This window comes from Cydia splendana, chromosome 1 (assembly GCF_910591565.1).
Source record: "Cydia splendana chromosome 1, ilCydSple1.2, whole genome shotgun sequence".
Lineage (NCBI taxonomy): Eukaryota > Metazoa > Arthropoda > Insecta > Lepidoptera > Tortricidae > Cydia > Cydia splendana.
In genome coordinates this window covers 34,642,916-34,666,120 of record NC_085960.1, presented here as the reverse complement: position 1 = coordinate 34,666,120, position 23,205 = coordinate 34,642,916, and the positions used below count along the sequence as shown (strand labels likewise).

General features: G+C 40.0%; 1 protein-coding gene across 2 annotated transcripts in view; it reads right to left on the bottom strand.

The window, feature by feature from the left end:
* LOC134794251 (remodeling and spacing factor 1-like) overlaps nucleotides 1-23,205 on the bottom strand; it is a 35,151-nt gene that overhangs the window by 5,659 nt on the left and 6,287 nt on the right. The window contains exons 8-19 of one of the 2 annotated variants that reach the window (XM_063766012.1): nucleotides 22,869-23,031; nucleotides 19,632-19,730; nucleotides 17,390-17,547; nucleotides 16,110-16,251; nucleotides 15,023-15,165; nucleotides 14,223-14,345; nucleotides 12,662-12,783; nucleotides 11,619-11,728; nucleotides 11,341-11,449; nucleotides 10,183-10,426; nucleotides 9,371-9,584; nucleotides 3,214-3,283 (exon numbers count right to left, since the gene is read on the bottom strand). In XM_063766012.1, coding sequence (XP_063622082.1) covers nucleotides 3,214-3,283; nucleotides 9,371-9,584; nucleotides 10,183-10,426; nucleotides 11,341-11,449; nucleotides 11,619-11,728; nucleotides 12,662-12,783; nucleotides 14,223-14,345; nucleotides 15,023-15,165; nucleotides 16,110-16,251; nucleotides 17,390-17,547; nucleotides 19,632-19,730; nucleotides 22,869-23,031 — 1,697 coding nt within the window. The remainder of the gene's footprint in view (nucleotides 1-3,213; nucleotides 3,284-9,370; nucleotides 9,585-10,182; nucleotides 10,427-11,340; nucleotides 11,450-11,618; nucleotides 11,729-12,661; nucleotides 12,784-14,222; nucleotides 14,346-15,022; nucleotides 15,166-16,109; nucleotides 16,252-17,389; nucleotides 17,548-19,631; nucleotides 19,731-22,868; nucleotides 23,032-23,205) is intronic. The other variant, XM_063766020.1, reaches the window with a different exon arrangement.

The following is a 23,205-nucleotide window of genomic DNA, read 5'->3' as shown; positions in this document are numbered from 1 at the left end:
AAATTCTGCCATACAAACTGCCAGCCCTGCCGGCGCGCCGCTCTCCCGATCGGCGTGCCCCGCGCCTCCGACCGGCCCAAGAACAATTTTCTTTAGTCTTCAATAAATACGTTAAAATAACCTAAAATATTTGATTTTTTGTATATTTTCCTCGCAATCGAAGTGAAAAGCAGAGACAGAGTGTACAACAAGGGCATAAATGTCTAAAAATTGCCTCGGGTAAAAATGGGTCACTTTATGCCCTTGTTGTACAATCTACTATTTAAACTTAGTATAGTCTTACTGGTTATGAAGCTTTTTTGCCCGAAAGCTGCATTTTAAGAGGAAAGCAAGCCGCTTTGCACGATGATAGTGGAGGCTCAATGAAACGATTTTTTTCGAAGAACCGGTAATTTCGTACCTTAGGAGCCGAGGTGAAGCGAGGGCTGTTATAAACAGAAGAAAAATCTACAAGTTTTACGGATCCTCCGATTTCGTTAAATTTGGTGTCAATTGTAAGAAAATGACTTTCTTGTCGTAAAAAAAATTAAAACAAACAAATGTAAAAACAATTGAAAACCTATTTTTTAGTAGTATAATAGTGTGTCCCATATAGAAAAAAGTCTACAAAAAGCACTAAATGATAAAAACAAACATATTTCTTATCGTACATTGAAAACCGCATCAAAATCGGTTAAGCCGTTTATGAGATTCAAGTTTTAGAATTTGGCTAAGTTTTATTTACATGGCGATTTTTAGTACAGTCATATTCTTGGGTCGGGACTTATGAGCTTTTTCTGTGAATGACCAAGTTTATGCGCTGTAGGTTGTTAGTATAACATGTTGAAGTGTTTGTGTTTTGATGCCAGTGGAAGATGGACCAGAAGCTCTTCCAGGCGTTTTCGATGCGTCGATCGATTTCCTTGGACTGCCTATTATCGAAGGATGCTATCTGGCCCATGCAGGTGTATTCGTCAACGAAATTGTATATCCTGCCCATCTACCGTGACCCTACGTTTCACTCCATTGACCATTAACTGGGTTTTTGTCCTGTTCATTTCGGATCCGACTTCAAGACTTGCTAGTCTAAGGTCTTCTAACATTTTCTGTAAATGAGGTGCAGTGTGGGAAAACTATGTCGTCGGAAAAATGCAGGTTTGTCAGCCTTATTTCGCCGACGTCAATGCCCATTGTTTCCCATTTAGCCACCAGCTTCTGGACGATTTCCTGTAGGCAAGAGGTAAACAGCTTTGGAGATAGTGGGTCAATCATCCTGTTTAACTCCTTTTTGGATGCAGAATTAGGGCCGGAAACTCGCAGTACTTTTGCGGTAGATGGTTCCGATGAGCTTGTGCCTATAACGCTGCTCGCGTTGCTTCACTGTGTGTCTAACGATGTGTCTTCCACTAAATATGCGCCGGAACTGGGGTCGCCCCTTTTTTCACGTAGGCATCATTGGCCTAACTTATTGATAGTTTTTTTTGCCTCAGCACACTAAGAGCCGCTTGTCTCTACGGCTACTGGTACCTATGTACAAATTCGTAGGCAGGCTCCAAATTGGAATATTTCGCTCGTTTAAGTTTTGCTGCATTTTCGGTGGCTGCTCCGACGCGCCCTGTGGCCTGAGGTGTGAAGGGGCAAGTGTGCTTACACACGTCGCATCCCAAATGAGGCTGTGTTTTCGCGCTCACGGAAGCAGTGTCAAACCATCTGGCCTTTTTCCGTCAGCCCTATTTAGGCCCTGAGACTCCAACACACATATATTATGTCGGATGTCCAGCGTCCAGTAGAATCCTGAAGTACCTCCTGAATTTATAAGCTTATTTGGTCCCCTAAAAACCATTATATTAAATTGTATGATGCATATGCAGAACACAGAACGTTTTCTACAGTAAAGAACAAACTTGTAACTAACCTTCCCTCAACTCAAGCTGTACTTCACAAACATACGTTGCGTGCAGCGTACCATGTGAGCCAAGTACGAATGAAGGCGAATAGACCTTCTCCGCTACTTCTCTCCTATTATGATTTGCAAAGATGTGACTCGTTTTTAGGGTTCCGTACCCAAAGGGTCAAAACGGGACCCTATTACTAAGACTCCGCGGTCTGTCTGTCCGTCTGTCCGTCCGTCTGTCCAAACGGACAGAACTGGTACACACCAGGCTGTATCTCATGAACCGTGATAGCTATACAGTTGAAATTTTCACAGATGATGTATTTTTGTTGCCGCTATAACAACAAATACTAAAAACAGAATATAATAAATATTTAAGTGGGGCTCCCATACAACAATCGTAAATCTTTTGCCGTTTTTTGCGCAATGGTACGTAACCTTTCGTACGCGAGTCCGACTCGCACTTGGCCGGTTTTTTGTGAATATATACACATATTTTTAAAATAGATAAAGTAAATACCCACAAAATACTTAAATTTACTATGATTTACATGCTTCTTGGTCTATACAATAAATAAATAAAACCAAGTCAACTTCTGAAACATGGATCTCATAATCTGCTTAACCGATTTTGATGCGGTTTTCAGTATATGATGAAAAATGTGTTTAATTTTATGGTATAGTACTTTTTTCTAAACATTATTCCATGTGGAAGACACTATTTGCACAAATATACCGTAAAAGGAAAAAATAGGTATTCAATCTTTTCACACTATTTTTCTTTAAACATATTTTGTTTTTATTTTTTTTTATGATAAAAAATGTAATTTTCTTTCAATTGACACCAAATTTAACGAAATCGGATGATCTGTGAAACTTGTAGATTTTTTTTCTGTTTTTATAGACCTCGCTTCACCTCGGCTCCTAAGGGACGAAATTACGGGTTCATCGAAAAAAATTGTTCAAATGGGCCTCCACTATCATCGTGCAAAGCGGCTTGCTTTCCTCCAAAAGTGCAGCTTTTTTGTCATAACAAGCATGACTAATAAAACGCCCTACGATTAATTTCTTGCGGTTTCAGTCTTGCAAGTATGCCATATGTTACACTTTTTGCGATTCTGAAGCGTTCTAAGCGTTGGACGGCCGGACATGAGATTGGATCGGCGATGACGATTATAATTCAATTACAAATTTAAAACGTCTAAATTTTTTAGTCACATTTATCAATCTCCGAAATGACTAGATTCAATTTGAAATTCTACTTTGGACGCTACCGACGTATGTCCAAATACGATACGACGAAACAAATGCATAAAAAAATAGAAGTAATAATAATGTACCTGCTTCCCCGGCCGCCGCGGCTGCCCTTGCCTCGCAGCGGCCTCGGATCCGTCGCGGCCGCTTGAGCGTCTGCAATAACACAACGGACAATCAAACACGTAAAATACAATAATTATTATTATAATAAATAAAATAAAAAAGCCTTTTATTTCATGTCCATTACAACAAAATAAGTTAACATCTATTTATAAGTATTTATTTCAGGTATAATGTCAATTTTAATTATTTATTGTTATTGTTAAGTCAAATATTTCACATATTATAAATATACAAATTATTAATTATTTGTGTGTCCACCACGGTAAGGTAAAGGTTACAATTATAATTGAAATCATAAAATATTTTCTATCAATCAATTAAAACTTCCAAATCGATGTCTATAAAGTCAAGCATCAATTACGACCGGTCTGGCCTAGTGGGTAGTGACCCTGCCTATGAAGCCGATGGTCCCGGGTTCGAATCCTGGTAAGGGCATTTATTTGTATGATGATACAGATATTTGTTCCTGAGTCATGGTTGTTTCTATGTATTTAAGTATTTATATATTATATATATCGTTGTCTGAGTACCCACAACACAAGCTTTCTTAAGCTTACCGTGGGACTTAGTCAATTTGTGTAAGAATGTCCCTATAATATTTATTATTATTATTATTTATGGTTGATATTTTATATATCTCCTTTTTCAAGGGTTGTTTGTTTATTATGCGGGCCATGGCCAAGCATAATAAAACATTTCTAAGTATTACAGAGTATCATTTATGGTCGATGAGGTTAAAAACTTCCTAGTTAACCGGCATGTATTTAAGATTGTGGCTTTTTGTATTGTGTATATGAAGTAAGAGGGGATCTGTAGCGTTTTTAGGCTATTGTTTAAGGTTTTGGGGACTACTCCAGTTGTGGAAATTATGATTGGTACTATATGAACTGTATTTGCATGCCATTGACGTCTGAGCTCTATTGCCAAGTCCTTATATTTTGTTAATTTTTCATTGGCCGTCTCGGAGTAATTAACAATGGAGCCGCCATTAACAGGCGTTCCCCTCTGTCGAAAAAAGGCGGCCAATGGTCAACCACATGTCAACCATATGTATGGACTGACGTTTATCTGACATGACGTACCTATACATTTGATGTGCCCCTCCCCCGCAAAAAACGGCAGACTATTTTGTACCGAAAATTTTAGACATGGCGTCTCCGTTGGTTATATCCTCTAAGTTGGCCGTTGACTGCAGATTGTGTGTATTTGGAATCGCTATATCTATTATGTAAATGGTCTTATTATCTTTGTCAAAAAATGTAATGTCAGGTCTATTAAAATGAATTGTTTTATCTGTTATTATTGTCCTATCCCAGTACAGTTTGTATTGCCGGTTTTCGTGCACCGTGGATGGAGTATATTTATAATATGGTTTTTGTACTTCAATAAATTTGTATTTATGGGCTAGATATTGATGGACTATAGAGGCTACCTGATCATGACGGTGTTTGTAGTCTGTTTGTACTATGGCTTTACATGCACCTGTTATGTGTTGGATGGTTTCGGGGGCACTATTGCAATGTCTACATGAGTCAGTCGGTCGGTCTAAGTCTTTAGTGATATGTTTCCTGTAGTTGCGGGTGGCTATAACTTGATCCTGTATTGCCAACATAAAAGCTTCGGTTTCGGGGAAGAGTTCACCCTTCTTCAGCCAAGTATTTGATAGATCCCTATCTACAAACGTTTGAGCAAGATCAGCGTGGTGTCTTCCGTGAAGCGATTTCTGGGCCCATTCCGAAGATTTTTGTTGTGAGGTTACAATTTGTTCATTACGTTGGATATTTTTATCGCGTAGATTAAGGGGGGTGTAGCGGTCATCTATTTTTACTGTGTAGGAGTGTAGTGTTGACTGCTCGGCTTTGGTGTGGAAATAGTGCCTGAGGGTGGTTATTTGCTTATTATGTAAGTTAGTTAAATCTATTAAGCCTTTCCCTCCCTCTCGCCGCTGTAGAGATAATCTTTGCGTGCAGGATTTTGGGTAGTGTTTCCTGTATTTTGTTGACGTTGTGTTTATTGTGCGCTGGAGTTTCTTTAAGTCGGACTGTGACCAGTTTATGATGCCGAAGGAATACGTTAAGACCGGAATTGCAAAAGTATTTATAGCTTTAACTGTATTTCGTGAGTTTAGGTGTGATTTGAGGATGATGCCAAGTCTATGTCTAAATTTTCTCCTAAGTTCGAGCTTCGTCTGCTTTTGATGTATCTGTCTGGACTGTTGAAACCCTAAATACTTATATGTGTCTTGTTCAGTCATATAGTCAACACGCTCTCCAGTGTCTAAGGTGTAAGTGTTATTTTGAATTTGTCCTCTATGAAATGAGTGTATTTTGCACTTATCTACGCCAAACTGCATACCTATATCTGTGGAAAACTCTTGCGTTATGTCTGCGAGCCGAAACAGTTCTGTCACATTATCCGCGAAAAGTTTTATATCGTCAACATACATAAGGTGAGTCAACCTGTAGTGTGAATTGTCTTGTTTAAGTTTAAAGCCTGCATCAGTCCTGTCAAGGAGTTCGGATAGAGGGTTTAATGCCATGCAAAACCATAACGGGCTAAGAGCGTCTCCTTGAAAAATACCTCTCTTAATACTAACAGGTTCAGTAATCAATGTTTTTCCTTCTTGTTTCAGAGTGAGGGTTGTCTGCCAACTATGCATGGCAGTTTGTAGGAAGTCTATAATCGATTATTATTAATTACTTTATACAAGGAACTCTATATTATTATAATAATCAAATAAAATCCTTAAAACCCAATGTACAATGTACACTCCTTTTCAATCTAATTAGAACCTTTCATACACCAAAATATAATGTAACATTTCTTTTGTTTTATCACTTTTTCAAACAAACGAAATTCATACTAAATTACAAGATTCAAATTAAAAAACAGAAAAAAAAACGTATGATGGACCTTACAACAATAATACATAGATCACCTATTACATTGCTACATACTTAAATTTCATGATAAATTATAATACTATAGCATTGTTCAGTGACAAAAATAACAGAATTACATGACTAAGTAAAACAAGGGTCAAACAAGGACCGGTCCAAAACAATCCCCGTTACCGTCTAAAATATATCAAACATTTATTCAGCAAATAGACCACAGGGGCACTTTTATACTTAATTAACATTATTTACTACTATGCAATGTGTTAAATGTGCAACACTACAACATAATACCATAACTAGGTGCAATAGGGAGTATGGAGTATTACTGCAATGTTCTGCCGCCAGAGTGCAGCACTAATTTGTTTAGTAAACCATAGAGTAACTTATACATACTATACTAGGCCTTAAACAGTTTTTTGACAAGTTTTCCCTATGACATTGATGCACCAAGGCGGTTTGTTTGCCACCTGGCCTACCGCGAAACGCGAAAATCGAAATTTCTTTATCTGCCTCTCTATCGATCGAATATGCCATAGTGCCATGGGCCATGTGATTGACATAGTGACGCATGATGTGTCATTGAGGTTTGTTTACTGTATGTGCTATTGGTGCCACCTACGCAGAGCTTTGCCTAATATTCCCGATTGGTAATGAAGAAATCCACAAGATTTGGAATTATAAATAGTATTGGCCAAAAATGTCATTCAATTAAGTTCATTCGTTCATTTACGATCTTGTTTTTGTTATCAATGTTATCATGGTATCGTCTTGGGTCGTCCCATTCGTTTTTTGCCAAGTTCTTAAATTAGTCCTATTCTGGTTTCGTCACTCATTCTACAATCGTCACAATCATCGGTGCCTTTCAATGTAGAATGAGAGACGAAAGCAGAATAGGACTAATTTAAGAACTTGACGAAAAACGAATGGGACGACCCAAGACGATACCTTCTCCGGTATGCTGACACCTATGAATGAATGAAATGAATGAAAATGAATGAAATGAATGAAAATCTTTATTTCAGGCAACTAATGGCCCATACATAAATACCTTAAAACTAGCATACATATTATATAAAAATATATTTTATAACTAAACTTTAAAAAACTAAACACTACATATCACATTATGGCTGCGATGCATTACGCAACCCCGCAGTGTCAGGGAGCCGGCCGCGGAACCGCCGAAACTTGACACCCTTCGGCCAAAACTCCTCTTTGGTGAAGGTCGCTAGATGGTCAGTCGGAACGCTCACCACAAACGAATTAAAATTCGCATTGTGTCGAGATTCCAACTTCGCGACCCTCAGGATGAATCCGGTCTTCGTTTTCACATACTTTACGATGTCATCGACCTTCGTAAGGTAATGTAGACGGGACACATACAGCAGCGTCGACGGTGTTGCAGGACGCAGCAAATGGTTCGGTCCAGTCGGTGCGGTACCACACTGATTCTGACGAGCCGGTTTTCTTCTCTTCTCCACCTTCTTGAAACCGTCCTCGTCACATCGCGACTCCCTTAGAGTCGGCTGTGATTGGTCCTTGTGAACAGGATCACGAAGGCTCTGCACCCCTTTCTTCGGCCGCTGCTTAGGCTTGGACACAGCAGGCGGCTTAGCGGCAGTACTAGCGTAGGAACGTTTCGGGGTTAACGTACTCTCGCGTGACGTGCGCGTCTCCGGTGACGTAGACGGGCGGGCGGCGGGGCGCGGGTCGGCGGTCGCCTGCTCAGCAATTGCCGACGCATCCAAATTCGCGGGTTTAAAACCGCCGATGGACACATTCTGCGCAACGTGACACACGGATATGTTAGAGGTATCTGACCTACATTCCGAATGTGCGCTACGTAATAACGTCAATTCGGAACGTAGCTCACTGATGGTATTATTAGATACCTCTAACTTAGCCTGTACTTCTGCCAGACTCGTCTTCAGGAATGTTATGTCCTTCAGCAGCCTGGTGACGTCGACGTGATCAAAGGTAACCGGCGGTAACCGGTCTAGCCGCTTCGCAACGAAGGCAGGCACGTCGTCTGGATCGGTCTCCTTGAACAGTTTTATTATGTCCTGGAGACTCTTCACGCCGCCATCCCTCCGACGGGATGGCATCTGGTCAGTTTTGCCGAGCGTCTGGAAGAGCAGCGCCTTGCCACTGCAAATGTCGTCTTCACTGAAACTTGATTTGCAGATCTGCCTGATGCTGACTTCATCCATGGTGTCTACGGCGTTCTGTACAAACGCCAGTAATTCATTCGCTATGAGTTGTTGCGAACTCATCGCGAAAAGTACGGGGCAGCGACCTAAGTCACGCCGATCGCGAATAAATATTTTATTCGATATTATGCAGTGAAGCGCGTCCGATTCCAAGCGCGCATCACACTGCGACCTACCACCTATATCTAAACTCTTTTTTTAATGATATAGGAGCAGACGGATCACCTGACTTCAGAAACGTGCCCTAAGGATAATAGCCAGAGCCTCACCAGGTACGTCAGCAAAACATCTATTCGCAGACATGAAGATACTCACATTACCCTCACAGTTTATATTCAACATAGCTAAACACGTACACACACACAAACACACTTTTGTTACCAACAAACTCACACGCACCCGTTAAGGTAGCAAGGAACGACTGCTACCAGCACCCCACAGACTAAGCAAGTCCTCAAAGACCATGCATGTGTTAGGTCCAAAGATTTATAATGCACTGCCCAATGACATCAAAATGTTAGATAGTACTAATATGTTTATTAACAAACTTAAAAAATGGCTTATTGATAGAACTTAGATAGATACTATAATGCAATTATTTGACATTGAAAAATGCAATAACTAATTAATTATTACCTAACTATAACTGTGTACCTACTAACATGACATGATACCTATTTTAATCTTGACATATTATTTAAATTCTATTTTTAATTTAATGAACATAATGATTATTGTAATTTTAATTCTAGACATACATTTTTTATTATTCTCAATAATGTGATGATAACATGTATTTTATTTTATGATGTTGACATGTAATATTTTAAGAATATTATGAATAAATGAGTATGAGTAAGCGATAACCGCCACCCATGGACACCCGCAACATCGGAGGGGTTGTAAGTGCGTTGCTACTGTTGCTAGTGGTAGTTAAAGTGGTAAGCGGTAGAGAATTACTTAAAAGATACGCTAGTGCTAGTTAAAGTGTTAAAAGGCGTACACACATAACTTACTAAGATGCGCTTGCAGCTCCTCCTCCTTCGCCTTGGTGACGTCATCGGGGAGCTTCTCAAGCGGCACCACGGCCGTCTTGATGAGGTCACTGAGGGTCTTCTGGTTGGGGTCGGGCCGGTCGGAGTCGGAGTCGGCGTCGGAGGAGGTCACCTTGAACTCGTCCGAGCTGTCCGGCATGTGCTTGCCGCTGCCTTTATGCATTTCCTGTTCAACGGAAAATTCGTTTGTTAAGTAAATAGGCCATTTGGAATTTTAAATAAATAATTCTACAATGATATACAGTAGGGGCTAGGTAATCTGGCACCCAATTTTTTTCCCTTTTGCCGGATTGTCGGAACTGTCGGAATAGTGGATGTGAATTTATTGCACTATCGAACAATGCAACCGCTCTGTAATCCGGCGTTTGGCTGTGTAAGCTGCCGGATTATAGAGCGCGCCATCTAAGATGTTAACTGCCAGATTGACGAGCGCCGGATTACCGAGCGCCTACTGTATTAAATTTGAAGTTGAAAACAATTTCTTCGCAACTAGCCTTCAGGGTCTACAAATCTGTATTCCTTACTTCAAACAAGTGTCTTTGCGGCAGTGAAGTCGACTAAATAGGACACTATGAGACCTCTGGGGTGTCTTATGATTATGACAACAACTTTGTACTCACGCGTTAGGCATCTCCGTATAATCAATCTTCTTCTGTCTCGTCGTGTGTATAGGCGACCAGTCGTCGGCCGAGTCGCTCAGGCCTCCACAAGTAACTCGAGGCCGAATGTTTCTTAACCTAGTTATGGTCTATTTAAGTACTTACATCTTCAGATTCAGTGTTAGGCGTCTCCGTATAATTAATCTTCTTCTGTCTCGTCCTGTGTTTCGGCGACCAATCATTAGGGGAGTCGCTGAGGCCTCCGTAAGTGACGCGAGGCCGGATGACGTTGCCGTCGGCGTCGTACTGCTGTAGGCCTCGCGGTTTCTTCGGTTTCGACGGACGGGATTTGTCGCGCTTCTCACGCTTCTCGCGTTTCTCGCGTCTGGATCGCGATTTGGATTTTGATCTGGAACAAGTTAAAGGGAAATTCCCATGGTAAAATCGAAATGTTCATAAATTCGGATAACCGAGGTTCTACTTTACGAGATGAGTCATGGGTGTTTTCCAGGGATGTTACGGAGCTCCGGTTCCGTTTCCGTTAAGGCGGAACTTCCGTTTGGTATTACACATCCGTTTCTGTTCCGGTTCCGTTATGTTTGAAACGGAAGTTATAACGGATGTCAATGCTTCGCGCGGCGGCGGCGTACATCAAAAACAAACAGGTTCATACCAGTCATTCGCTCATCACCCCGCTTGCCACGTGCTACGCTAATTTGTTGTTTGTTTGTATACTTTGTTTTATTTAAAATTAAAATCGGTTGTGTTCTGTTGTGTACTGACTACTGACTGTGTGTAGTGTGTGTGGTGAATGTTAGTGTGTATAAAAAAGCCGAATGAAGCCGAAATCAAGTTCAATTTGGAACTATTTTGATGAAGTTAGTGGGGACACGGCTAAGTGTAAACTTTGTCTGAAGGTTTATTCTAGAAAGGGGAAAACGACTACATCGTTAAAAAGTCAGGCTCCGATTCTGGTTCCGGTTCCGTTTTCGGTTCCGTTACCGTTTTCGGTTCCGTTTCCGTTTTCGGTTCCGTTAAACTAAATTGAAAACATCTGTTTCCGTTTTCGGTTCCGATAAAACCACATCCGTTACATCCCTGGTGTTTTCTATGTATTTAAGTATGTATTTATCTATATGTATAAGTATGTATATCGTCGCCTAGCACCCATAGTACAAGCTTTGCTTAGTTTGGGGCTAGGTTGATCTGTGTAAGATGTCCTCAGATATGTATTTATTTATTTATAAGTTTCTGTGAGGTATCTTAGTTTTAAGTTCGTATTATGTTTTGTGATATAAATAAATATAAAAAAATGTAACTTACTTATTCTTCGGCGGCCACTCTTTAGCGCCGCTGGACTCGCTGGAGCTGCCGGCGAACTCTCCCTTCTTCTTCTTCACTTCCGGCGACGATTCTCGGAGTTTCGGACGATCTGAAAATTGTGATAGGAATAGTCACTAAAACGTACCTTACTGTAACGAAATAAAGTCTACGAATGCTAAGTTAGCACGTTCATTGAGGTATCAGGTGTAAAGGAAATGACGAAGATCTATCTTACCGAAGGGCACTACGGTACGGTAAACATTAATTGGTGTTATTACCTTTCTTGTCAGTGCGTTGCGCGCGGCGTATGGGCAAGGAGTCGGACGAGCGCGAGTCCGAACTGTCGCGGTCCGCGGACGAAGACATGTCTTCCGATGACGATTCCATGCTGGAATACAAATTATAAACATTGTTAACAAATATGGTGGACTTGGCTAGTATTTTGCACATATATATTAGGCTTAGCTTTAGTGTAAAATATAGTTGAGTACTTACGAGTAGAATAAATGCGAAAGTTTGCCTAGACGTCCATAGACTAGTTGCCAACCCCCTGCTCCTTTGTCCTACCGTTTAGTGCCTGCATATGCGAAATGTGTAAGTTTGTTCCTACTTATGTTTAAATCATGCAAAGGCGGCTAAACAGACTTATCCCATAATGCATCCCTAAAAGGGGCAGTCAGTAAAGCAGGCACTAAACGGTAGGACAGAGCAGGGGAGTAAGGCAACTCCATTAGAGTCACATGCACGTAGCCGATTTAAAAAAACCTATACACTCCTTTTTCAATCTCACAACTGGGTGTAATATCCCATTTTACACAAACTCCTGCACCTAGTTGTTGTAAAAATTGTCACGATTAATACGCTTTCCCGCTTAATGGCTCGGCCACGACTTTGCGCGACTGGCGACGGCGGCGGCGGCAACCACAGGTTGGAGCGAGACACAGCGATCGGACCTTCTGTTCCCAACTATAGTTGCTGCCGCCACCGGTCGCGCAAAGTCGCAAAGCCGTAAGATGCGTTATTAACGGGGGTCCCTTTTTTCCCATAAAGTTTTAAGTCATAATGTATTGTTTGTCATATTATCGAACCTGAAACCGTTAACTTTTCAGGAGTTTCGTAAGATTATTCTATAGATAGGTTTGTTTTATGGCAATCCTGAAAAGTAACGAGTTTCTGAGAAAAACCAATTATGACTAACGAAAATTCGGACAAACAATACATTATGACTTAAAACTATTTGGGAAACAATAGAGACCCTTATTAACGTGGTCCCTTCTCATTAAGGGGGGTTTACTATACCTACAGTAACATTAGCACTCACCCGGTGTCCTTGAAGTCCTCATCGGTCTCGTCGTCGTCCTCGGACACCACCTCCAAGGAGTTGAGTTTGCGCGGTTTCCGGCGCTGCTTCTTTTTCTTGCGGATCTCTGTTATTGGTTTACCCTGTAGGAATAAAATATTACAGTAGCAACTTATTTATGCTACATTTTACTAGTAGTATTAAATCCTTATTGAATAAAACCACAATGCTGCTTTCATGATTTATGTATATTTTTTTGACCTTAATTTTTTTTTGAAGCGTTAATTCAGCGAATATTTACTTTATAAAAAATATGTTGTTGAAGCATTCATTTTCAAAGACCTAAGATGTAACGATACCCCACACTATATTAGGGCGGAGGAGACTCTAAAAAAATGTTTTTTTTTTTAAGTGAAAACTTCTTTAGCGGCGCTGAGCACTTTTTGAGGTGGGGAAAAAATTATAAACTCGAGACAGCGTAAGGCGTAACGCGTAAGGCGTCTCTCCTCTCTTTCTACCGCACGGCGAAAATGTATGCCTGAGCCTGCCGTTTCATGTAGGTGGCGCAGGGCGCTTGCGTGACTTTATGTTATGTGTGACGGACAATGTTATTCACCAAAGAACTTTAGTCATAACGTATCATAATCAGGTCAATTATTTAAAACTGGACTTTTATATTAAGCAATAAAGCTCAATGTTCTAATCTTGTACGGGTTGAAATACGAGGATCTCACAGTTACATAACTTTATATCACTCCAATATAATTCAAAAAAGCTACATCTTGATGAAATCGCTAATAAAAGTGAACTCTAGTACTGGTGAATAAAACTCAAAATATCATGACCAAATATATTAGATGCGAGGTCTGCAAGGTAACTTTACAATTTCTATTCGAATTTTAAACAATTAACGCTACAAATTTAAGCTCACTGGCCAGCAATTTCGGAACTAAAGTTTTTCAATAGAAAGGAGGATGGGTCAATTATACATAGTGCTGCAGACATTTTGGACTAGTCATTGAGTTTTCACTTCTGTCGGCACTCCCGGAGTGCAACCCGTTGTTTTTTTTCTAGTTTTTATTTTACCACTTTGTCGGCATGATTGATTTTGTTTTTTTGATCCATGCCAAATTGCAGCTTTTTACCACTAACGGTCACGGAGCAAAGAGGACACTATTAACTCACGAATAACATAATATACACTAAAATACATGGTTAGGTTATTTCCTTACCGATGCGATGGCCTCCTCTCGCTCAGCCTTGAGTTTCTCCTCCTCAGCGGCCTCTATGATGGTCGAGATGTCCTTGCCCCGCCCCTGGTTGCCCGCACTCGTTGTCGGCTCCACGTATACGTGTACGAATAACATAATATGTATACACTAACTACATGGTAGGTGATTTCCTTACCGATGCGATGGCCTCCTCTCGCTCAGCCTTGAGTTTCTCCTCCTCAGCGGCCTCTATGATGGTCGAGATGTCCTTGCCCCGCCCCTGGTTGCCCGCACTCGTTGTCGGCTCCACGTATACGTGTACGAATAACATAATATGTATACACTAAGTACATGGTAGGTGATTTCCTTACCGATGCGATGGCCTCCTCTCGCTCGGCCTTGAGTTTCTCCTCTTCAGCGGCCTCTATGATGGTCGAGATGTCCTTGCCCCGCCCCTGGTTGCCCGCACTCGTTGTCGGCTCCAAGTATTCCTCCTGCGAATATTATAGATATTCGTTTACTGTTACATAAAAAATCGGCCAAGAGCATGTTGGGCCATGCTCTGTGTAGGGTTCCGTAGTTATCATTATGTCAGACTAGGCTAAACGGGGCTATTAGATAGTATCATCAAACAAAATTTGAAATAGAGGTTTGTCGAAGTAAATTTACTGCCATCTTTCGACAGAAGATTAAAACTGTTAGAACGCCATTTGACTTTGATCCTTATTCTTTCACTGATATGTTTAATTTGTTAAAATATTGAAATTGACGTCTTCTACTCGACAGTAGGCCAAAGGTATGGTGCAATCTTTTCGAGCGATCGCGCCATAACCTTTGGCCTACTGTCGAGTAGATGGTTTTAATTTCAGTATTTAACAAATTAACACATACCAGTGAAAGAATAAGGATCAAAGTCAAATGGCGTTCTAACAGTTTTAATCTACTGTCGAAAGATGGCAGTAAACGTACTGCGGCTACATAATTTACCATGACAGTAACTCTCTATACACTTTATTGGTATCATGTACATTTATATCAAAAACGGCTGAACCGATCATATTCGCTATAGTTTACATTATAAGTATTTAATTTTATTAAGCTTTTGTTATACGATTTTTTTTTATTAGACCCTAAAAAACCAATAACCTAATAAGTTGAGGTATGAGCGTACCTTGATGGCGGAGCTGATGAGGCGGTCGTACTCCTGCGCGCGCACGCTGACGGGCAGCTGGCGGCGCGCGCGCAGCCGGTACACGGCGCCCGCCGACGATGATGATGAGTACGAGCTCCCGCTGCCGCTTCCGCTGTCCGACTCTAAAACAACATTCATAAAATTTTAAATTGTTTTTTTCTTTTTAACAAAATAGCTTCGAAAAGTAAGGATAAACAAATTTCAACAACTCACTGAAAATCTGCGTCGTGGAGTGTGTGTATGGACCATTTAGCGTAGTTTTTACAGTTTTATGTTATTTTTTATTACGCTAATAAAGAGTGTGCGTAAATTGTAGGAAACAGCACAGGAGTCCCGTATTAAAGCCCCACAAGGCGCACGGTCCCAATTAGAAATTGAAAGACTTTTATGAATAACGCTATAAGGTCGCGGATTGGACGTAATGCAAGGCCATTAGCCGGGTCCACACAGAGCGAGCATACGCGCGAGGCAATTTCCTCGCGCACAAAACGGCGCAGAAATTGCCTCGCGTGTATGCTCACTCTGTGTGGACCCGGCTATTCATACATTTCGCTCGAACAAATGTATGAACGGCCTTGATTAGCCGCTCGCCGCGCCGCCGGTCGCTTGCGCCCAGTCTGCGGCCGTACATAACATTACAGCATTGGGATAAGTCAGTAGAAATAAAGCAAGACTCGACATATTCTAAAAATAATAAGAACTATACCTTGGGGCAGCGGTTCTCAATCTTTTTTTTGACGGAACCCTTTTGGAAAGCGAAATACTTGATGGAACCCTACAATGGCGGTGGCGGCATAGTAAAATTTTTCGAGGCGACTAAAGCATAGTGTTCTAAATTCTTGCGGAACCCCTGCAGGGGTGTCGCGGAACCCTAGGGTTCCGCGGAACACACAGAGTAAGGCTGCCTTGGGGTGAGGGCCTGGAAATCTGTATTACAGGTTTACGCCTAGTTCAGACTCCAGTCTCTCACAAAGGATATAAATCCAAGTTGTCCTTTACTCTATCTAAAAGAAAATATTGTTAAATGTATCCTGTGTGAGGTGAATAATAAAAATATTTTTTTTACCTTCTTCTCTCTTCTCGCTCTTGATGGAAGGCGGTTTGTTCAACAGCTCCTGTTCCTTGATCCGCGCCCGCTCGGCCTCGACGCTCACCACCAGCTCGTCGTATTTCACTAGCTCGCTCTCTAGAGACGATATTAGCATCGCCTGAAACAAAGTATAAAATTAAAATCTTCTTGTTTTAGTTTAGATTTAGATTCAACCACAATCTTTCTTATGAGGGGGCGTAAAGCCAGGAAATTAGAAGGAAACAAAAGATATGACGCGCAGCGCGAAACTTGCGACGGAAGATATGACCTTCGCGCGAGTTTTGGTTGGAGCTTGCATGCAAGTTTCCGTGAGAAGTTCTTCATAGCATTTTCCTTTGATTAAAACGTGTAAATTTCTCCCTTAATTTTGCCGTGCAATCACGTGCCTATAATAACAAATAAACGTTAAAATCTGTATACCTCTTCCTCCAGTTCGTCGTGAATAAAGCCACAAAAACATGTTTTACGTACTTTCATTGCAAAACGTAATAATCTTCTATCGCTATAAATCGATTAGTAGATAAATTCAACCATTCATTGAAATGTGATATTGGTGTAAAAAATCATGCAATCGTAAGTCAGCACACAAAAGTTTTCTTTCTAATAATTCCATGAAAATAATATGTATCTCGCAAAATATTCGTTATTTGCTAACAATAAACTTAAAATGAGTAATTATTTACATTACCTAGGTAATCTAAGAAAATCTAGCCACCCCCACAAGCGTGAAAACTAAATAGGACGCTATCACCTACCCGCGCTTTTAGTTTTTTAAAGGCATAGACAATATCAGCTTATTTTTCCTCATTGGAAAAGTTGCGAAGGAATTATGCTCATTCTGCCAACTGATTTAAGTAGATTACGAAAATACATGATATTTTTGTATCTATGACTAGCAGAGTCATTACAAATAAATATACTGGGTCAAGCAGATCTTGTCAGTAGAAAAAGGCGGCAAATTTGAAGAATGTAGGCGCGTAAGGATATCATCTCATAGAAAATTTGAATTTCGCGCCTTTTTCTACTGACAAGATTTGCTTGACCATCTATGTACCAGCATATGCACCAGGTATGTACAATGTACATGTTATTTAAAAAAAACATAAGGTTCATAATTGGCGCAATCTCGTATAAAAAATCTCGAATCACTCATATAACTCCCAGCAGGATGAAATCGTATGTGCGATACCGCGGTGGAAGGCAAACATTTTTTCTGCCGACGCGATATCGCAACGTGTTTAGTACAATTTACTTACATGATTGCACGGTGGACAGAACCAATCGCCCTCCGGCACCAGGAACAACATGGGCTTGAGACACGACGCGTGGTAGCCGGCGTCGCACTGGTCACACAACAGTATCCATTCCGGCTGCTCGCCGCTGCCACAGTGCTTGCAGAACCCATCATCAGCTCCTAGACAGTCAACGAACTTACCAAACGCACTATATACGGCAGTGGCACTGAATTTTCAGTCATGTTTCTTTCATGATAAAATGTTTAGCGGAATTATCGTAAACATTGCGAAAGGACGCCACTTTGACAGATGTTTTTTTTTATTCCAGCCTCTTGTTATAATTTCCTATTCACGATCCATCATGTGTGACATGTATTTGAGGAGAACAATAACAGATGTTTCTATGTGATTGAATGACCTCCATCAAAATAATATATATCTTGATAACATTAATTTAAACTACCCGTTAATTAGCACTGAAAAATATTAGTCGTTGACGCTTATATGAAAAAGTTACCAATTTTGCCTTACAATAAGGTTGAAAATGCCAACAGTTGGCAGGATGCTAACAATAGGATACGCGTAAGATTCGCGGTTAACAACTAAAATGTTTGTAATAGTATCGACCATGTCCAAATTGTCCATTATGTTGGATCGTGAATAAGGGCCTTTATAGTTGTAATAAAAAGGTTGCTGTATTGAAAAGTACTCTATGGTCTTTTTTAATTAAAAAGTAAGTATTTAAAAAGGTTCTTTGAGTTGAATTTGCATTTCGCTAAAAGAAGCAAATGAAACATTTCGTCAGGTGACAACCAAAACTCACTAATTACCACCACAAATTCATAGCCATAATGAACCGTATCATTATCTGAATAAGGTTGATTTTGTTTGAAAACTAGTGCCTACGTCAAATCATGGGATTAGTTATCAAGCGGACCCCAGGCTCTCATGAGCCGTGGCGAAATGCCGGGATAACGCGAGGAAGGAGAAGGTTGATTTTTGTTTAATAATGTTTTAGTCATTAGTGAGTTTTGGTTGTCACCTGACGATTTTATCTAACTCATTGCTTGTGCATTTACTAGTTGATGCAATTTAATGTAAAATAATAACATCCAATAATAATACATGCGAAGTAACTTATAATTATTAAGATATTATTTAGCATAAGCATCGTCGGGTGATTCAATAGATTCGCTTAATAAATTAAAGAGGAGCTAGTCAATCTTAATTTAACCCCTGGAACGCCGAACCGACAAACGTACTTGTACCCGTCAGATGCCTAGTGCCGGATCCGTCCCATCCCCCTCAAATGCCGGATAGGCTCGCGTAAGTGCACCCGTCAACTGCCGCGATAAAAAAAAAAAGTGCTATTGTGCAAATGATATAAAACTCTATTTGTAAGTGTTTAGATCTCAAAATTGTAAAAATATAATACAATAAATTTGGTGACTGATAAGGCACAAGGCAGTTGAGACACTTTGTACAGATCTGGGACTAGGCAGTTGACGGGTACAAAAATTGAAGACCCTCCGGCAGTTGACAGGACTGGTACGGATATGGCACTAGGCGTCCCAAGGGTTAATAGTTTTATGGTTAAATGTTTATGTTCTATCCCTTTCTATCCAGTTTCAGTAACCACTAACGAGTTAAATAACTTACAAACCTTATAAACGATATAAAAAAATCAAGCAGTTTTTTCAGTAGTTTCGAAATCCTTAGAGCGTTTTATTTTGTTATTAAATTTCGTTTTTAAATGCTCCATGTCGAAATCACTTTATCACGAGAATAAAAAAAACACATGCGGATTATGATTTATTTTACCCACAAAGTAACATAGCCTATTCTTAAATTTATTAATCTTATATAGGCGGATTTTTAATTTGATGTCGACTTTTATTCGTTAGATTTGGATAAAATTAAAATACGAAATCCCAATTTGGGACAGAAAATGTACGTAATTTTCCGTTCAGTTTCGAAAATTCCATACGTTTTTGTTGACAGAGAAATTGCACTTATATTGAATGTATAAGTAAAATAATAATTTACCAAATATTATAGAAATAAAAATCGGCCTATTTGGTACATTTCTAAGTGCACTTTTAAAATTTGCGACAAAAATAACACGAAAAACATGCAGCCCTGAAAACATTGGTGCTCAGAAATAAGCGTAAAAAAAACATGCAGCATTTTCTTGTCGAATTTTTATTTGTTTTTTCACAAACTCTTGTGTTTTCGTGCAACCTGCCACCCGAAGCGAACTCACCTTCCTGCAACGTTCTGGCCCTTTTCAGAGGCTCGCTCGGTTCCCCAGTCTCAAGGTCGGACTCTGGCGAGAACTCATGGTCTGATTTGCCGAATTCGACTGTAAATTTATAAAAGAACACTTAATTATCATTTAAATTTATTGTTTAATAAGGTGGCAAGCAAGCGTACGGCCCGCCTAATGGTATCCGATCACCGTAGCATATGGACGTTTTCAAGTTGCTTGTACCAATACGAAACCTTTATATCTAGAAAGAAAAGTGCGAATCTCTTAAAAAAAACAAGAAGACAAGTATATTACAAAAGTCATTAACGCATTTCTTATTCATTAAATAGTAGCACGTTGGTGTCTTTTGTTCTATCCTTTTTCTATCCTTTGGCGACACGTGAATGATCGAATTTATTACAGTTGCCTAAAGCATTTCATAAGAAGTCATTAATCATTATAGTTGAGTCGGGAGTTCATAGTGAAGTACAGATGTAGTGCACAAATGTTTTCCATCGTACTTTCTCGGAAACGTTCGTATGTATCATGCTACTTCAGCCAGTCTCAGTACTTTTTGTATCAAGACTTAACAAGTTCGTGAGTTTAAGTGAAAATAAGATGTGAAAATAAGATGGAAAATTAATATGCACTACAACTAGGGATTGCAATCCGGTCCGGCGGATCCGGTAATCCGGCCGGATCCGGCACTTTTTAGGAGCTACCGGATCCGGTTAAAATCACCGGATCCGGACCGGATCCGGGAAAATAGAAAAAAAGACCGCACACAGCACCCACTGTGCGTTTTAGGTGAGATAAAGGCGACGGATGTGAGAAAGAAGTTAAACAGAATAAAGAATGAATGAAAATGTCAAGATTTTATTAAAATAAAAAGATATATAATATGACGATGATTGAGAACAGAAGAGGATTTCCTCTTCTTTCATGTTGGTGGCACAACCGATTACTTATATACTTAGAAGTAAAAATTAAAGGATAGAGATGTTATATAAAGCATTTGTAACGACCGGTCTGGCCTAGTGGGTAGTGACCATTCAGTGACACTGTCTATGAAGCCGATGGTCCTGGGTTTGAATCCCGGTAAGGTCATTTATTTGTGTGATGAACACAGATATTTGTTCCTGAGTCATGGGTGTTTTCTATGTATATAAGCAAGTATTTATCAATATACTATAGGTACGTATATATATCGTCGCCTAGTAGTACTACCTAGCTAGCTATTACCCATAGTACAAGCTTTGCTTGGTTTGGGGCTACGAGTAGTTCGATCTGTATAAGATTGTCCCCAAATATTTATTCATGAATTATTTACTTATTTGTGATTTAGGCTATAAAACTATTTTCACAGATAAAAAATGAAAGCAAGATAATATTGGAGCGCATTTCATATAATTTTGGTTAAAAGTAAACTATCTTGTTTTTAGAATGGATGTCAGCGTTACAAATAATTCCATCAAAGAACAGTTACGAAAACTTGTCCTTTCAATGAGTTCCAATTCCCATTCCATAATTATCCCATTAACAGGCTTTGGAATCGAATCAAATTTATAATTTTATTGTAAACGTAAATTTGAGCAGAAATTAATAAATGACTAAGATTTCAAGTTTTATTTTTAAATTTTGATTGACATTGTGACACTTTTTAATACTTAGTTTTATTTTATCGTTAAAAAGTTATTTCTTATTAACTTTAAATTGTTGTTTTATGAATACATATGCAAAAATACCCTTTGTTTCTCATATAACGCATAAAACTTGAAAAATATGTCATTTAATTAACTTTAATATCCTTATACCTAACCGGATCCGGTCCGGCCGGATCCGGCCGGATTGGCGTCAAAATCCGGCCGGATCCGGCCGGATTGAAAATCAATCCGGTTTGCAATCCCTAACTACAACTGTATGCGATTACACTTTGGTGTACGAATTCTTAATACAATCATTAAAGTCGACAAGTGTAAATAATAGTATTTTATACAATCGTGATATAATAGAGTTTTTCAGTCGAGTTGCTGAGTTGCCTAAGTAAGGTACGAGATTGAAAAGCTTGATTATATCACTATTGTATACAATACTTTTTCTACTAGTCAACAAAAATAATACTTTAAACTAGTAGAATCATACAAACAAACCAAACCAAAAGTATACAGCTAAGATTCGCGAACAGCCGCGATACCTTCATACTGGTACGCGACCCGGCCGCCGCGCCCCGCGGCCTACGGCGGGTTGGTCAACGACACCTTCTCGTAACTCATGAGGCCCTGGTACTTGCTCCGCGCTAAATTTAATTTTTAGACAGTTGTTTTCTCGATTTTGGCCACCGTAAAAAACTACTACTCTAACAAGCAACACTAAGTGGTTTTCGTAGTCTATGGATGTTGCTATATTAGGGTGTCACATGCGCGTTTCTGACTTATGAACCAATTGTTTCTACTATACAACCTAAAATAATTAATTTTCTCAAAAACGGACGGCAAAGTCGACTTTGCCGTTTAAAAAATAGGTTGCGAAGCGCGTAGTTTATGGTCAGTCAAAAATTAAAAAGTTAAAAACATTGCAGTCTCGATTTTGGGACTGCAATGTTGCATACAAATTCCATTATTTGTCGAGTTCCAAACTTTTTAAAAGTTGAAATGGCCATATCAAATGAAGGCACAGGCCCATTAAACAGCCAAACAGATGATTAGTACCGCGACTATTTAGCTGTCTCAAATAGGTTGGCGTATTTTCGGCAGAAAAATACACTTCTATTTTTTTATTAAAAAAATAAAAAGACGGCAAAGCTAATTTTTTCAATTGTTTCTACTTTTTTCTGTGAAAATATATACGTAAGAAAGTTGCTTTTGTAAAATATTTCTATGATATTTATATTTCTTGCACCATTTTTGAGAAAAGCACTATATATGACTCGGCTGAAAGGCTACTTGCTGGCTTCGGATTCAATTAAACGGACTCCCAAGGTCGTCCGTTTAAAACGAACCCTCAGCCTGCAAGTAGCTACTTCCGAGCCTCGACAATAATGTACTATTGAGCTATGGTTTTGTTTCGTCCTCTTGATCGCGGCGAGCTGTGATTGGTCAATTTCATTATGGTTGACTAAACTGTATCGAAATGAATATTATAGTTGAGTTGGGAGCCCAATACATTAAAAATACAAAATTGCAGTTTGGTATAAGAAATCTTAATTCAAGAATTACAGTCGACTAGTAGAAAAAGTTAGTTGTGTCGACTCACGGTCCGGCTCGGGGCGGTCGGAGAGCTCGTCGCGCTCGGACTCGGAGTCGGGCTCGCTGGAGTCCTGCGCGCGCCAGCCCGCCGCCGCCGGCCGCGCGCGCCGCCGCACCGGCGAGCCCGAGCTGCCGCCGGACGCCCGCCACTCCTCCTCCGAGTCGACGCCCTGTAATACAATACTACATTGTGCAACGAGGGGGGTAAGAGACATTTTGCAAACGAGGGTGTTAATTCACAACAGTTGCAGGTTGAGGTGAATTATAAAGACTCGAGTTTGCAATATTCCTATCCCCAAAGTACACCGGGGTACGGGGTTCTTTCAAAAGAGCCTAAATAAGAA